Source organism: Apiospora aurea (assembly GCF_038362705.1).
Source record: "Apiospora aurea strain CBS 24483 chromosome Unknown utg000001l_segment0_segment0, whole genome shotgun sequence".
In the NCBI taxonomy this organism is placed as follows: domain Eukaryota; kingdom Fungi; phylum Ascomycota; class Sordariomycetes; order Amphisphaeriales; family Apiosporaceae; genus Apiospora; species Apiospora aurea.
The window spans coordinates 6,626,925-6,641,423 of NW_027117388.1; the positions used below are offsets into that span (position 1 = coordinate 6,626,925).

Below are 14,499 nucleotides of genomic sequence, written 5' to 3' on the forward strand. Positions count from 1 at the left end.
TTGATCTTCTCAATCCGCAGTGCGCATTCGACAGACTACGGGCTAACGGCGCCGTTACGAACTAGCTGATGCTCCCAATCTGCAAGAAAACAACCAGGACAGCCGAGTATCTGGGGACGGCCTGTCAGTGCTCTCCTGAGGTAAGCTCTTGTGGTAATGGGCAACTACTTACCCTGCTGCTACAGCCAGGATCTCGAACGGCTTGGCCAAAGTAGCGGACGTAAGGACCGCCAGAAGCAAGACGTTGAAGCCGGTGATGATTCCCAGCCGCGCAAACATGTTCTGAGTGACGGCCAAGATCCACAAGGGGCTGATGAGCATGGTCGCTGCCGTCACGAATATGACCGGTACTGTCACAGCATCTATCGGTTCGTCTTGACCGTGTACTGTGGCATCCCCGGCACGATGCCGGTGGCTTGCCAAGAACCCGAACAGGTCCGACGTTGAGCTTAGGATATGTCGTTCAAACAGGCGGCGCAACAGCGACTTGGGCTTCGCGAGCGTGATGAGGTCACGGGCTTTGAGGAACTCGAGCTCTTCCCGGTGGATAGGGTTGTTGTTGTTCTCAAGCCAGTTTCGAATATTTTCAACGTTTTCTTCTGGGGCGATGGGTATTGCTTTCACTTGCGTGTAGTGGCAGAGCAACTCATCTAGACTCAATACTGTTATTGCAACGTGATGACAATGATACCAAACGGGGGGAACTCATAAGGTTCACCGTACCATAGTTCTCCAACTCGGCACATATCCGTTTGACCAGGTTCTTTCGTTCTGGCTGATCTCTACGCACAGATCCGTTGTCGACATCTGGCGCGTTCCTGTCACTGTATTTCGCATCAAGAGCATCCAGTTCTTCTTCGAGCATCGCAATTTCATCCTGCAGAGTGATGAGAACTCGGCAGTGAAGTCGATCGTATCTTCTGATCACAAAAAATCGTCGGCCAAGGACGAGTACGTAGCAAAGTCCGGATACCCAATGTATTTCCTATCCGAGTCAGTATACCTAGCTTCTGGAATAGTAGCAAGCAGTACTGACCATGACTTTTCGAGTACCTCTTTCCTTGATAAGATGCTCATTTCGATATCCCCATCCATCACACAGTTATGGCTCTCTCTTTTGGATGGATGTTTGAAAATCGAAGTAGTGTTGGAGATGCCGATGTATCAAGCCTTGCACATACCCTTTTCTTAGGTGTCATTGTTGTAAGCCATACGCGGGAGCCTCGCCATATTTAGGTGTTGATGCCTGACTGGGCTATGCAGCATAGCCCCCTCATTTGTATATCATCAAATGGCCTACAAACCCCCTCAATCCGGACCATTCGAGCCTCATGAAAATTCCCAATCTACGCCAATTTCAACCAAGATCTAAGAATCCAGGCAGTATATTGACTATTATACATATTTTCCACGACCACACGAAGCGCCTGTCACGATGCCTACGGCTATCGCAACTAGTTCGGTCGGTCTTCTCCGATCCAGAAATAAAACGCCCCTGAGCAAACGACATAATGGCGAGAACAAACTCTGGGGTAGGACAAGGCAAAGTAAGGTCACACTTCCACAATCTTTGGACAGGCCTGGAGAATCTGGTGGAGGCTCAAACAACGGAGATACACCACCAAATGGAGGTAGTGGAGGACCGCCGCGCGGCGGAGGTGGGAGACCACCCGGTGACGGTGGCGGTGATTCACCAGACGGCGGTGGAGGGGAGCCACCGGACGACGCTGGGCCAGGAGAGGTCCCAATGTCCGTCAATAGGAGACCAAGAAACAGCGACAATGTTAGATGGATTTGCGTAAGTCAAGAATCCCCTATGCGGAGTTCTACAGAGTAAACTAACCTTCCTTTGAAAAAAATCAAAGTCATCTTGCAATGCGGGAAATCTCAGCTATGAAAAGGACGCCAGCTGCCCATTTTGCTTTCAAGCGCGACAACCTAGTGCTGACAGTTACATACCGGAAGGATAAAGAGTTGGAGGTGTGCCTATTTGGGCGGGACAGACATCGAACTGATGAAATGACCTTCGAATGTAAAGAAAAAGAAAAGAATCAAGACTCCCTTTCCATCGTGCAACATAGGCGGTCCCTGCTATCGCCGGGAAGCCCGTGGGAGTATCTCGGCAATCTTGTTGCCGCTTCCCAGATTGACCTAACCGTATGGACAAGCCTAGGTGCGCAGCGACTACCCAGCAACCAGGACAGCCATATTCCAATCAAGTAGCGTGGCTAATGGAGGCTAGTTATAGATGGAGTAGCAACATCATCATAGACCATAGTACTATATATTACTCTTTGGGGAGCACTGCTATTTGCCAGCTCGGTCTTGGACTAGAACAACGCCTCTAAACGCATAAGAGCTCCTACTCCTGAACCCCTCTGCATGGAGCCCATCCATCTCCTATGTCTGTATATTGGAACATCTGTTTGGGTTAGTCTGCTGCGAATACTTACCTAAGTATAAATCGCTGCTTAGTGACAAGTATGAGGTTCCACAAGATTGTCGACTCGTATGGTTGTACAACTCGATTAGTCTCCCTTACCAGACCTACTACTTATTAGGTTGAAAGCACACTTCACGCATCCGCATATCAAACTCGAAGTTGGTTCGAACTTTTTCTTCTTCTGTATTTGTATTTTGTCCCTTATAATCTATGTCCACACCGTTTCCCAACCCCTGACCTATATAGGCAGTTCTCACAGAGCAAAGAACACAGCCGCCACGACGGCAATGCCCGTCAGCATGCCGCTAGCCTGGCGCGACCACGCCTCGCCCTTGACGGGGGAGACCCGTCTGCTTGCCCGGGTTGGTCGCGCTGCCGGTGCCCTTGGCGGTGCCGGGCGTGGTGGAGTTGCCCTTGGTCGCGTCGGCGGCGGGGCCCGCGTTGGAGACGGTGAAGAAGTTGCCCGCGACGACCTTGTCCTGCAGCTTGGCCTTGGTCAGGACCGCCTCGGCCTGGAACCCCTGGCGGTTCGCCGCGGCGTCCGTCAGCACCTTGAGCTGGTCCGGGGTCGCGGCCGACGTGTCGACCAGGATCTCGGTGTAGCGATGCTGGAGCGGCGTGCGCGCGGGCGGCGAGGGCCCGAAGTACGGGGCCGCGGCCTTGACGGTGCCGGGCACTGTGAGAGCGGAGCCGGCGCCGCTGGCAGCGGCGGTCAGATCGGTCTGCATCCAGTGGAGGAGCGTGTTGGTCTTGCCGGCGGTGTCGGTCGGGATGTCAAGATCGATCATCATGACAGCGAAAGACTTGCCCTCGAGCTTCTTGCTCGTGGAGAGGGTGGGCGCATTGGCGGTTGCTGTGGGGCACATCGCTTGTTAGCGCTCTCATCTTCTTCTCTAGGGTTTTGCGATTCGAGCGCTACTGCTGCTGCTCCTCCCTCCTGCATTCAGGATCGTGCTGTTGACTTACCAGCCTTGGTGAGCTCCTTTCCGCCCGAACCATCAGTCTTGCCGAACATCACAGTCAGAGGGTTTTGGGTGGCGGGCGTGAAGCCACTGGGCGTGGACGCCAACGACAGGGTGGCTGCGGCCAAGACAGTGACAAATGAGTACAGCATGGTGGAGTCGGATGATGTAGATGTATATACGTTATATAATCACAGGAAAGAAGAAAGAAAGAAGTCTATAAAAAGAACAGATGAAGAAGTAAGAAGAAGTGAAGATGATGCAGATGGCCAGCAACGCAGTGTGGGTATAGGATGATAACCGGAGATCGTCTGTTTGAATTGACAGTGAGTCCCTGGAGCGAAGGTCGAAACGAGCGGTGCGGGATGCTATCGACTATGTATCCCAGAATAATGCTTCAGATTTTCCACAACGAGCGTGTCGAGAGATGGAGCATGCAGATGGAGAGGGAGAGAAGGGTTCGAAGTTCAGGAACAGGGTCCGGCAGGCTAGTAAAAATGCCCAGAGTCTGTAACCTACTGTCGATCACTCAGACAGACATTACCCCTGAATTGAAACGGGTTGGTGGGGGCTGCTACGTGCCAAGCACCGTAAGAGCTTAGCAAATCCGATCCGACGCTCTCTTGGAGGGCTGGAAGCTGAGATGCTAGCCCGACCGAGCCAGTCAGAGGCTCAGAGTCAACTGCCTGCCGCTAAGCACTCCTCGCAGCGCCCCTGCCGGACGTGTGGACACGCGGCCCTGAGCGGTCCTAGTGAAGAAGGCAATCAACGCGTCGCATTTCTGGGGATTCTCGCCTCCGGTTTCCCGCGTCATGTCGTACTAGCTGCTAGCCTGAGGCTTGACTGTGAAGATATATTTAGCAACGTGGGGTTATCCTGCCAGCCGAGATGACACGAAGAAAAACGAGGCTGTGATCTTCATAGAGTGGTGGTCCATTAGGGAGCAGTTGCATTATTGGTGCGCTGAACACGTCCTGAGTCATGAGTCTCGCAATGACATCGTAGCATCTGCCTGACAGGACGAATCTAGATAAAGATTCAGAGAAAAGAAAGACGGTGGAGAGACGGAAGAAAAAGGACAGACGAGAAGAGGCCGATCAAAATTGCGATGTTCATCGTGCAAGTCTGCAATGATGTAAGCTTGGAGGTGTAGGCTTGCAGGTGTAGGCCTGGCGGGCGATAGTGTTCAACTGACAACGCGAATTGAACCCACCTGGAAAGCCTGGCCTCCCATGGCTGGTGGGGAGGTTTCAACACGTGGGTAACAAAATGGATTAATGGCACCGCCACAATCTGAAACGCAGTTTCGAACCGTGGAGAGAGAGAGAGGACGAACCCTTGACTTGACATGGCTCAAAAACGAGGCGCGCGCCATATCTGTCCGAGGTAAGTTGATCGCGAACTCTGTCTTCGAGCAAGTCCAGGCTTTCTGTTGTATGTCAAGGATTTTGTGTGGGACGTCGCCAGTGGTGAGGAAGGAAGATGACTTGATCGAGGCAGGCCGCCACCATGATTGGGTTCGTTGCGCCCCCAATGCAGTGAAACAACACTTTATTGCTCTGTTGCTATTATCGAGGGCCAACGTATGGTGTCGGTATATATGCGGCCCGTCATCGTTCATTCAAACCAAGGACCGAGGACCCCAGGTTAGCCAGAACAACGGAGCCTGGGGAACGATTTGCTTACTCTATTGACACGTCGCTGTCTGGTCTGTCCATGTCCCACAATGCAGCCAAAGTACGGGGGGCCGACAGTACGCCCCTGTTGCATGCAGTAAGCTCCTGTGTTTGCTTCAACAACGACACAAAAAAAAGTACCAATGCGAACCAGCCTTCTTGCTCTCGATCCAAATATCACATGTACAAATGTCGCAATGTCGCAATGCCGCAATAAGCACAAGGATGCTGCAGTGATTTGCCCTATTTCTTAGTCTTCAATAGTTGGTCACTTCCTCGGCCATTATTGCAGGTCGCGCGCGCAGAGCCAGCTTGGCAGCCTGCCCAAACCGCCCAAACCGCCTGATAAGGTGCTCTGCTTAGCTAATACCCGCGCGGGAATCCTTTGTAATCCCTTCCTCCCGTAATTTCGTTCCTTTGAAATCAAGCACACCGCATTCTTGCTTGGTGCCCTATATTTGGAGGGGGACTGATGATTATTCGGGTGACAAATTGCGAGAAAGAGCCGGGCTCCTGCTGCTGTCCCAGGAATTTCATGGTGTAGCCTCGCTATAAAGTTGTATCGGTCCGTCGTCGCTTTGACCGTTGACCCAAAACACCCGTTGTATAACACTTGCTTATTGCATAAGAAACACCAGCGTACAACAATAACAACAACAACAACCCCAGCGCTTTCCTGAGATCAGGACACGGCTCATTCCACTTGAGTTGTCCTACTTCTTCCTTAACAAGAGTAACGAAATCACACGAAGAAGGGAAAACAAAATGTCAAAGACCGTCGTTGTCCTCGGCGCCGGCCTAGGAGGTATCCCAGTCGCCCACTGGCTGGCAGCTAAGTCTACACAAACCGACCCAGACCTGCGGGTGGTCCTCGTCGCGCCCAATGACGAGTTCTTCTGGAACATCGCATCTCCTCGCGTGGTGATCCCCGGCGCCATGGGCGAGGACAAGGTCCTCTACAAGATCCCTGCGGCCTTTTCCAAGTACAGCCACGACAAGTTCGAGTTCGTCCTCGGAAAGGCGGAGTCATTGCATCCCGACGCCAATTCCGTCACGGTGGCCTTGAACGACGGCACCAAGCGCGATATCGCATACCACACAGTCATCATCGCCACCGGTGCAGACGCCAGGGACGGCATGCCATGGAAGACCATGGGTACCAGTCAGCAGACCCGCGCCGCCATCTCTCAACTGCGAGACCAGATTGAGAAGGCCTCGTCGATTGTCGTGGGTGGGGCTGGCATCACGGGTGTGGAACTTGCCGGAGAACTGGGTTACAACTATGCAAAGTCCGGAGCTAAATCCATCACCATCATTTCCGCCGACTCATTGCCCCTGGAGAGCCGCATAATGAAGTCCACCCGCGAGACGGCCAAGAAGGAGCTCGAGAAGCTTCAAGTCAAGGTCATCTCCAATGCGCGCATTTCTGGGCTCAATGATTCCGAGGGAGGCAAAGTCGTCGAACTCACCAAGGCGGATTCCACAAAGGTCGAGCTGAAAATGGACCTGTTCATACCGGCTTATGGTATCAAATTCAACACCGAGTTTGCGCCGCCGGAGATGCGGGATGATGGTGGTCGCTTGCATCAGGATACCTTCCTGCGAGCTCCCAAGTACAAGAATGTCTTCATCATTGGGGATGCGGGAAATCTTCAGGCCGCACAGGCGGCCACCCTTGGCGCCCAGGTTGAATATTTGGCAAAGCAGTTCGAAGCGTACTTCAAAGACGGCAAAGTCGAGGAGTACAAGCCAGATCCCAAGATCATGCTGGCACTCTCAATCGGACCGTCCCGAGCCACTGGTCAGTTGGGAACCTGGAAACCTTTCAGCTTGCTATTATGGTGGTTCAAAGCTCGAACCATGGGGACGGACAGTGCAGATGATTTCGTCCAGGGAGTTAAGATTCTTAAGACCAAATAGTCGCTGCGGTCGTGAAGGCAGTGTAAGCTGTATGGTCCCAGGTGTTTCGGTCTCAGTTTACATGTGTGAATCCTGGAGATGACACTCTGTAGCTCTTTCCCTTTCCAAGCTTTTCGGTGGGTAGCGTTGATATAGATGTTGTGGTTTCTATCATGATTTTAATGGTGTAACACCACCGCCTTAATAAGAATGCGTTGATTCCCTACCGCGACCTGGAAGTGATGTAGCTGATGCTGAAGTGGTGCTCGGCAATAAAAGGGCTTCAAGCTCGACTTGAGTCGAATGTAATTAATGGCCAGCAAGAATCTAAAAGAGGGATCATCGTGCATACATATTTGGGAGATAGCACATGGAGATAAATCCTAGAGCTCCCATTCTCATTCCGGACTCGTCTCTCTCGAGCTTGGTTCATCCGCACCTCCTCCACCGGCGCCTTTCGCTTCCCGTTGCTTTTCCCGGCGTTTGAGCTTCTTTGCCCGGTTGAGCCTCTTCTTCTTCTCCTTCAGATGCTCTTCCTTGTCGGCGAGCTTCTTCTTCGCAGCCTCTTCCTTTTCCCGCTTGGCTTTCTCCCGCGTGCGCAAGAGGACTCTTCGCTTCTTGCCGGGCCGCGTCTTCTTGCTCTCACCCATGGTCGTGTCCTCTGCGCCACCGGCGTCGGGCAGGGTCTTGGCGTTTTTGTCTGCTGTGACGGTGATCTTGGTGACCCTCCAGGGCTTCTCAAGTCCCCATTTTCGCTGCTTGGCATTGGCCAGCAGATACTCTGTGCTCACCGCTGCAAACTTGTATTGCGCCATGGTCTTCTGATCCGGCTTGCCAGCCAGATAGTATGATTGTGGTCTCCTGGGCACGACGAACTCGGCTTTGCCTCCTACCTGGGTCTCATCACCCTGCTTAATGACAACGGTATGCGAGGGTTCTTCATCGCGGAACAGACGAAAAGCGAATGCAACCTCGTCTGGGTTGCTCTCGCCTGTCGCAAGCAGCTGCCCATTGGTCCCAGCAGGAGGGCCATTGGCTCCTTCGTCTGAAGCAACTGCCGTCCCCGATTTCTGGGCCGGGGTATCAGCAACGCCCGGGGCAGGTAATGAGGATGGCGATAAGATGTCCAGATCTAGCAGGCCGGCTAATTGCGCCCTCAGTCGCTCGCGCAGCTCTGTATCCACCTGCCCATCCTGGCTCATCAAGTCGTCATCGTCAGCATCAGACGATGCGGAGCTGTACAGGTCTTTTCTCCTGACTCTGTACACGCCAACCCATTAGTTTCGGTGGTCTTCCTCAAGAACAGCTGCAGAAAAAAAATTAAAAAAATAGGAGCCGACGCTGCTGGGTAATTGACGCAATGGAACTAACCGCTTAGCCTCGGGGATATCAAACATGATGGGTATTGCTTGACACAACAAGCAAAGCTGTGACACGTATAGACTGTGTATTAATGCCCGGGTTGGGGGAGGAAAACTCTTCTCTCTTCGTCCTGCGAAGGGTTGTCGCAGTTGACGATGAAACGTATGGTGCAGATAAGAATGCAAGTGCAGGGTAGTAGATCTGATCAGATTAAATCAAATCCAAACCGAGATTTGAGTTCGTTGATAATCTATTCGTCGACAGACCGAAAGGCTGCAGGCAAGCCTTGGGGGGAGCTAGGATGGTTACTAGTAGAGCGAGTTCCAGTTTATTTTGGGTTGAGGTGGGATTGGGGAGGAGCCAGAAAAAGGTGTTGGAGCCAATGGAAAGGAAAGATAAGAAACAGATAGCGAAGAGATGGTCAAAAAGGGAGCGTGTCACAACGACAGCCACATGGTTGATGGCCAAGGGCCTAGTACAGCGGCACAAGCCTGGTCGGAGCTCAGCACAGGGCACCTCTACCGCGCTGGCGGGACTCATGAACGGAACACCATGCTGTCCATGTCTGATCGACGCCCGCCAAAGGGACGCCCGCCTGTCGACTGCATCCTCGCATCTCTCGTGTCCGCGTCCTGTTTTCCTGCCAGGTACGCAAGTGCCGTCGCACCCGTTCAAGGCCTCCGACGTGCGCTGGGAGGGATCTGCCTGCTTGACAATGCCTGACTTTTGTGATCAATCATAAGTTTCAGCAAACCCCCTTGAGATTGGAGAGGTCCAGGAGGCCGGGTTGTTGAGACGGCCCCGTCGGCCGGTGGACACCAGAATGCGGTCTGCATGTACGGTGATCGAAATGCCCAGGAATCTGTGTAGAACATCATCCTCCAACAGGGTATACATGCGGGCTCGCCAATGATTTGCACAAGGGATTACTGCGCTCCCAATAAAATTCTCCTTTTTCATTTTCCACGGGGTGTCCGGCCGGGGCCTCGAGATCGGTTCAAAGTAAAGTAGGTGCAGTCAGTATATGTATTGGTATTTTCCCCTCGTATAATTGCTATCATCCGCCGCCTCCTGCAGCCAGCCGGAATAGCTCGCCTGTTTACCTGACCATCCCATATTCCTCCCTTTTTCGTTGCCGTCTGTGCGGTTACTCTTTTCCCTTCCTTCCCTTGGCACAAGCACATACACGCCCGTATATGCGCATCCATTGCCAACCAGCATTCCACCCAATTGATGTTCCCGGTCTCTGGCATGATGTTTGCTGCCGTTGAGCACCCCTTCCTGCCGTGCATGAGACCATGCGACCGCCTTCCACTTCGCCAACCCAGCAACGCCACCGACTCTCGTTTTGAAAAGCATGGCTTCCCGCTTCAACCACCATCAGCCCATGGGGGAGAGAGGAACACACCGCTACCCAGCCCGGGCAGTCTCCCGGATATATACCACACTTGACACGACATGAGCAAACACCACTCATATTCCACCATGTCCCTCCTCGGCCACCGAAGCGCGCCCATCCAATTCCGGGACCTTTTTTTCACACACAAGGGCACACTCGAATTCCATCATCCACCAGGCACACACAAGCTTCAACACAATTGGATCTTTCTTCTTCTTTCTCTTGATTGCTTCTCTCTCTAACGACAAGGGGATATCGAACAAATAATGATGTGTGCAGCCCAGAGAGCCTAACGCCGGTGTTCGCCTTTTTCGACGAACTGTGCCGTTTCCTTTTCTCTTCTCGCGCGAGAGAAGAAAACCCGTGATAACCAAACAGGAGGGGGTAAAAAGCCATACACTTTTATACAAAATCGGGGTGGTTGGTAGGGACCGCCATAAAAACAACAACAACAAAACAACCAGCTTGCCAACTGGTGGGATGACAGAGGCTCGACAAAATCCACCGACGCCGACGAACCCAAAGGCTCTTTCCAACAAACAAAGTATTACACACACCTAGTAGTGTGGTCCTCTCTCTCTCTCTCTCTCTCTCTCTCTTGTGTAAGAGGGTGGCCGACTCCAATACCCGGCCTACCATGGTTACGCCCCTTTTTTTCCCGAAGAGACGCCCTTCCCTCTTAGTTCCACCGCCCGAGCTCGTTCCCCGGCTCGTTATTCGCTCATTAATTACGTATGTATAGGTATTGTTCGGGTATGTTACAGATGGGGGTATTATAAGGTATGTGGGGGTAGTGCTTCAGTCTCGCCCCCGGAACGAATCCACGCTCGGGTTGATCGAGCAGAAAGGTATAAGTCTCAACAACTAGTGGAGAAATGGGTGGTGGGATATTAGGACGCGACTGGGCCACTGTCTTAGGAGGGGCTCCAGCCGTAGTTGCCGTACCCGGCCGGGGCCGCGTGGTGATCCGTCTTCAGAGGCGGCATGGCGTGACCAGACTTGTACTGGTCTTGGTAGCCACCGTATGGGCGGCTCTCCGGGTTGTGGTATGCCTGGACCGAGGCGGTCTCACCCGCGGTGGTGGTCCAGCTGTTGGGGGGCGGGTAGTAGTCGCGCGTCGGCTGATGGTGGTGGCCAGCCGAGCTGCTATCACCGGTGGTATAGGCGGTGGGGGAGCTCATCTGGCTCTGGTTGTTATTAACCGGGACATATGATCCGTATCGGTATTCCGACGACTCGTTATTCGATATGGAGCCGGCGCTGTGTACCGAGGTATGGCTCGCGTGGCGAGGGCTCTTCGAAGGCCGCCCGCTCTCCACGTATCTCGGCACGTTCAGATTATGGTCATGGGGCGCACCCATGGAGGAAGTCGAGACCGACAGCTGAGGCGGGGCAGAGCTTCCAGGGACGTATGCGTATTGTGTCCGTATCGAGGGGGGCTGCTCGCTAGCAACCATAGAGAGCTGCACCGGCGGCATCGACGACTGCAGAGGCATCTCTTGCGGCTCCGTGCTGTAGCCGGGGGGTCCGGAAAGCGGCATCTTCTGGTAAGAATCCGCAGGAATGCTGGTAGGAGGGTAGCTCGTTGTGGCAGACGAAGGCATCGAGGACATGGGATGTTGTCCAGGAGGGCTCCAATTCGGGTAAGAACTGCAAAAGCACTGTTAGCATTGCCCGCAACGAGGTCTTGCTCTCCACAAGGTAAACTTACTTGGATCTCATGGTCATCGGGCTGCCGGGTAGCTTCGATGCGTTGAAGGTGAAAGCAGTTCGAGGCAACTCGAGGTTCAGCCCTCTTAGCTTTGATTCTTGCGGCTTCACGGCAAGAGGTCCGGCAACGACGCCCAGGCCCGTCTCGACAAGCGCCTGTCCTCTGGAACCAGCGCTCGATCCCAGGAGAGGGATCTCCTTCCTGGCCTGGAAATTCCGGGGGCTGCGACCACGGACAACAATGGGCGCCGTGGTAGACTCGGTGAGAACCGCCTTCGTTCCATCCGACAGTGTTCCGACCACCTTCAGGTGCAGCACGAAATGTTGTTGAAGCTCCTTTCTCCGTCCGTTGTTGGCAGTGGCGCTTTGATAAAATTAGTACACTGAACCTTAAGCGCCTGGATGCTGTGGGCTTACTTACATTCTGAATTGCAATCGCCTCCAGCCGATGGGGTAGACCGCGTACTCGCCGTCCGCTTCCGGTCCATCCTCTTGGAAAGGGATCAGAGGCAGAGCCGCAGGCTCTTGGTCGGCCGTCTGGGGCATCTCAGGGGAGTTGGGGGAGGAGTCTTCCAGGGGATGACGATCAGGCGGACCGGGTGGCCATCCACCGACTCAATTGCGGAAATGGTAACCTCGGTGCTGGTGACCGGGACAGACTCGCCAGTCTCCTGGCGTATGACCGACAGCTGACCCCTGGGTGTTATCAAAGAGCCACTGATCTGGAACAAGTTCCTCCGGTAGCAAGTCAACTCGGGCTGCAGCAGGGAGCCGTCGCTGCCGTTGGAAGGCATCTCGGAGAGGAAGAACATGCCGTGGAGCTGTGCGGAGAGCTCCAGCTGCTGCATACGGCCATGCTGGTCGACAATGGTGTGCTTGTCCTGCGCCCTTCGGAAGGACAGGAGCTTGTGGTCATGGTTGACGGTAAGCTTGGTGCCGTCGTCCCGGAGATCCTGAACAATTTCCTGGTAAGGGGGCTGCTCGGTCTGCGAGTACGGGCGCTTCAGGTTGGGGTAGCTGTGGTGCTGCTGCAGAGGCGCGTGGTGTCTGTCAAAGGCGTCGGTCTCGTCCTGGGAGTACCTCTGGTAGGGATAAGGATGCTCGATGGGATGACCGCTCCGGGGCCGACCTGGATGTTGCGAGGAGCCCACGGTGGGATGGTGATGGAGGGAGGACTCCATGTTGCTGGGAAAGCGAGCTGATAATGGCATAGCCGATCCGCTGTAGCTTGACCAAAGACTACCGTGAGGTGCCTCCGGCTTCAACTCTGCCATAGTCGCCGTTAGTGTCGTCGTGGTGGACATGGGAGCATATCTCGATGGCCCGGTCCGAGGAGAAGATGAAGACGTCTTGTGGTGTGTAGCCCAAGGAAGTCGGCTAAGGTGTTGCTGATCTTTTTGTAGATTCCGGTACCATCAACTGCTTGGGTCTGGATGATGCAATGGGAGGTTAAAGAGAGAGAAAGATAGTCCAATGCAATGCTTCCGTCTTTGGTCCTACCGAGTAACGTCAGGTTATGGCTTGGGTTGTATGTGAAGTCTGGATTAGAGTGAAGTTCAGGAACGCGAGGTTGCAGGGCAGAGTGTACTTGTATGGAATGGATGGCTCCGGTAGATGGTGCTAGTGGGAGGGGGGTGGCTTCGTGCAAGTCGCGGCACTAAACACTATTCTTCGGGCAGTTTAACGGTTGACAAGAGCCAGGGTCTGGATGAGGACCTAATCAGGCCTAGGCAGAGGGGAGGAGATGATGGGTAACCTGGGTCTAGCACAGATGTCCGAGTACATCCCACTCTGTCAGAGCTACAGGCCCGCCCTGGAGGAGCAGGAGCAGGAGCAGGAGGCGGCGGCGGCAGCAGCAGCAGCAGCAGCAGCAGCAGCGGGCAAGCAGCGGGCAAGCAGCACGCAGCAGCATGTGTGCGTGCGTGGGTGTGTCTGGTCCCAGGTAGGCAGGCAGGCCATGTATTGCGGTACAGTACAGTGCATCCAGCCAGGCCGTGGGTGGGAAAATCTTAAGAGAGGGCGATGGATGATCTGGGCCAAGGGGGGGCCACATTCCAGGACCCTCTTTGGACTGGGATTCTGATATTCCTGGACACAGAGGGCACTGAGGAACCGTTGCACTCAGGCGCGGTCAAACGCCAAGGGAAGTGTCAAGGAGAGCCTCTAGGCCGATGACAGTGTTTCGAAAATCACGAACGATGATCGGAATCCCATGACTCCATGAAACGAACCAAAATGGAAGATGTCAGTCAATAATGAGGCTCTACTATGGGAGCAGCACGCAACGCAACACAACACAGTCCCCCCTCTCTCTGTGTGTGTCGGTTTCTCTCTCTTTTCGCGCAAGAGGGCAGCGTGGTAAGTACCCAAAGTTGATAGACGAGATCAAAGCACCCGCAGTATATTACGATTATGCTTTCTGAGTACACGAGCCAGATTCTGATACCAGAGGACCCTCCCTCTCGCGCGCCTATGCCGACTTTTTTTAGAGGGCCAGCCGAAGTACAGTACATACATGGCTGCTGCGCAGGGCAGGGAAGTGCTGCAGTGGGGATTGTGCGGTGCGTGTGGCAGGCCAGAGAACCGAACGGCAAAACCCTCTTTCCTCTCCCTCTAGTCTCTCTCTCTCTCACGGCAGCGCATGTAGGCGGACGGAGTAGGCAGGTATGGATGACATGGGTCGAGATGGGGGCACGGGGAGAATCGACTGATGGGCCCTGGAGCCATTCACAGGCAAGCCTTGTCTCTCTTGCAGCAGTAGCAGCACCACACACACAGCAGGCAACCTAGGCAAGCAAGCAAGCAGCACGCAGCAGCACGCAGTAACAGGGCCACACCCCTTCCCCTTCCCATCTCGCTCTCCTCCTGCTCCTGCTGGCTCCTTGCCCACCCCCTCTCTACGGCTCCCACTTCCTCAAATGCTTGCCCTGGCCCCCAACAGGGCGCTGTGATTAGCCAGCAAAAACCTCCGACGGCCTCGAGAGGGCCCAGCAGGCCCGCTATTTTCTAGAAGACCGTTGGGCACGTACGCCGATGAAGAACCAGAAG

The 14,499-nt window shown here is 54.1% G+C and overlaps 7 protein-coding genes across 7 annotated transcripts; 3 read left to right on the forward strand and 4 right to left on the reverse strand.

The window, feature by feature from the left end:
* Nucleotides 1–61: 61 nt before the first annotated feature.
* Nucleotides 62–1,039, reverse strand: PG986_002020 (uncharacterized protein; the record flags this gene model as incomplete). The annotated part of the gene is made up of 4 exons (XM_066838242.1): nt 62–110; nt 173–617; nt 724–985; nt 1,037–1,039. The coding sequence occupies 4 exons, from the start codon at nt 1,037–1,039 to the stop codon at nt 62–64; spliced, it is 759 nt and encodes a 252-aa protein (XP_066707135.1).
* Nucleotides 1,040–1,435: 396 nt separating this feature from the next.
* PG986_002021 (uncharacterized protein) lies at nt 1,436–1,942 on the forward strand (the record flags this gene model as incomplete). The annotated part of the gene is made up of 2 exons (XM_066838243.1): nt 1,436–1,798; nt 1,910–1,942. The coding sequence occupies 2 exons, from the start codon at nt 1,436–1,438 to the stop codon at nt 1,940–1,942; spliced, it is 396 nt and encodes a 131-aa protein (XP_066707136.1).
* Nucleotides 1,943–2,748: 806 nt separating this feature from the next.
* On the reverse strand, nt 2,749–3,557 carry PG986_002022 (PEBP-like protein; the record flags this gene model as incomplete). The annotated part of the gene is made up of 2 exons (XM_066838244.1): nt 2,749–3,296; nt 3,410–3,557. The coding sequence occupies 2 exons, from the start codon at nt 3,555–3,557 to the stop codon at nt 2,749–2,751; spliced, it is 696 nt and encodes a 231-aa protein (XP_066707137.1).
* A 2,289-nt stretch (nt 3,558–5,846) lies between these two features.
* On the forward strand, nt 5,847–7,001 carry PG986_002023 (uncharacterized protein; the record flags this gene model as incomplete). Its single annotated transcript, XM_066838245.1, has 1 exon — nt 5,847–7,001. The coding sequence occupies one exon, from the start codon at nt 5,847–5,849 to the stop codon at nt 6,999–7,001; it is 1,155 nt and encodes a 384-aa protein (XP_066707138.1).
* A 377-nt stretch (nt 7,002–7,378) lies between these two features.
* On the reverse strand, nt 7,379–8,377 carry PG986_002024 (uncharacterized protein; the record flags this gene model as incomplete). The annotated part of the gene is made up of 2 exons (XM_066838246.1): nt 7,379–8,240; nt 8,352–8,377. The coding sequence occupies 2 exons, from the start codon at nt 8,375–8,377 to the stop codon at nt 7,379–7,381; spliced, it is 888 nt and encodes a 295-aa protein (XP_066707139.1).
* Nucleotides 8,378–10,655: 2,278 nt separating this feature from the next.
* On the reverse strand, nt 10,656–12,725 carry PG986_002025 (Transcription factor; the record flags this gene model as incomplete). Its single annotated transcript, XM_066838247.1, has 4 exons — nt 10,656–11,391; nt 11,453–11,815; nt 11,873–11,997; nt 12,036–12,725. 4 exons carry the CDS (start codon nt 12,723–12,725, stop codon nt 10,656–10,658), a joined length of 1,914 nt encoding a protein of 637 aa, XP_066707140.1.
* A 473-nt stretch (nt 12,726–13,198) lies between these two features.
* Nucleotides 13,199–13,618, forward strand: PG986_002026 (uncharacterized protein; the record flags this gene model as incomplete). The annotated part of the gene is made up of 2 exons (XM_066838248.1): nt 13,199–13,369; nt 13,550–13,618. The coding sequence occupies 2 exons, from the start codon at nt 13,199–13,201 to the stop codon at nt 13,616–13,618; spliced, it is 240 nt and encodes a 79-aa protein (XP_066707141.1).
* Between the last annotated feature and the right edge of the window lie 881 nt (nt 13,619–14,499).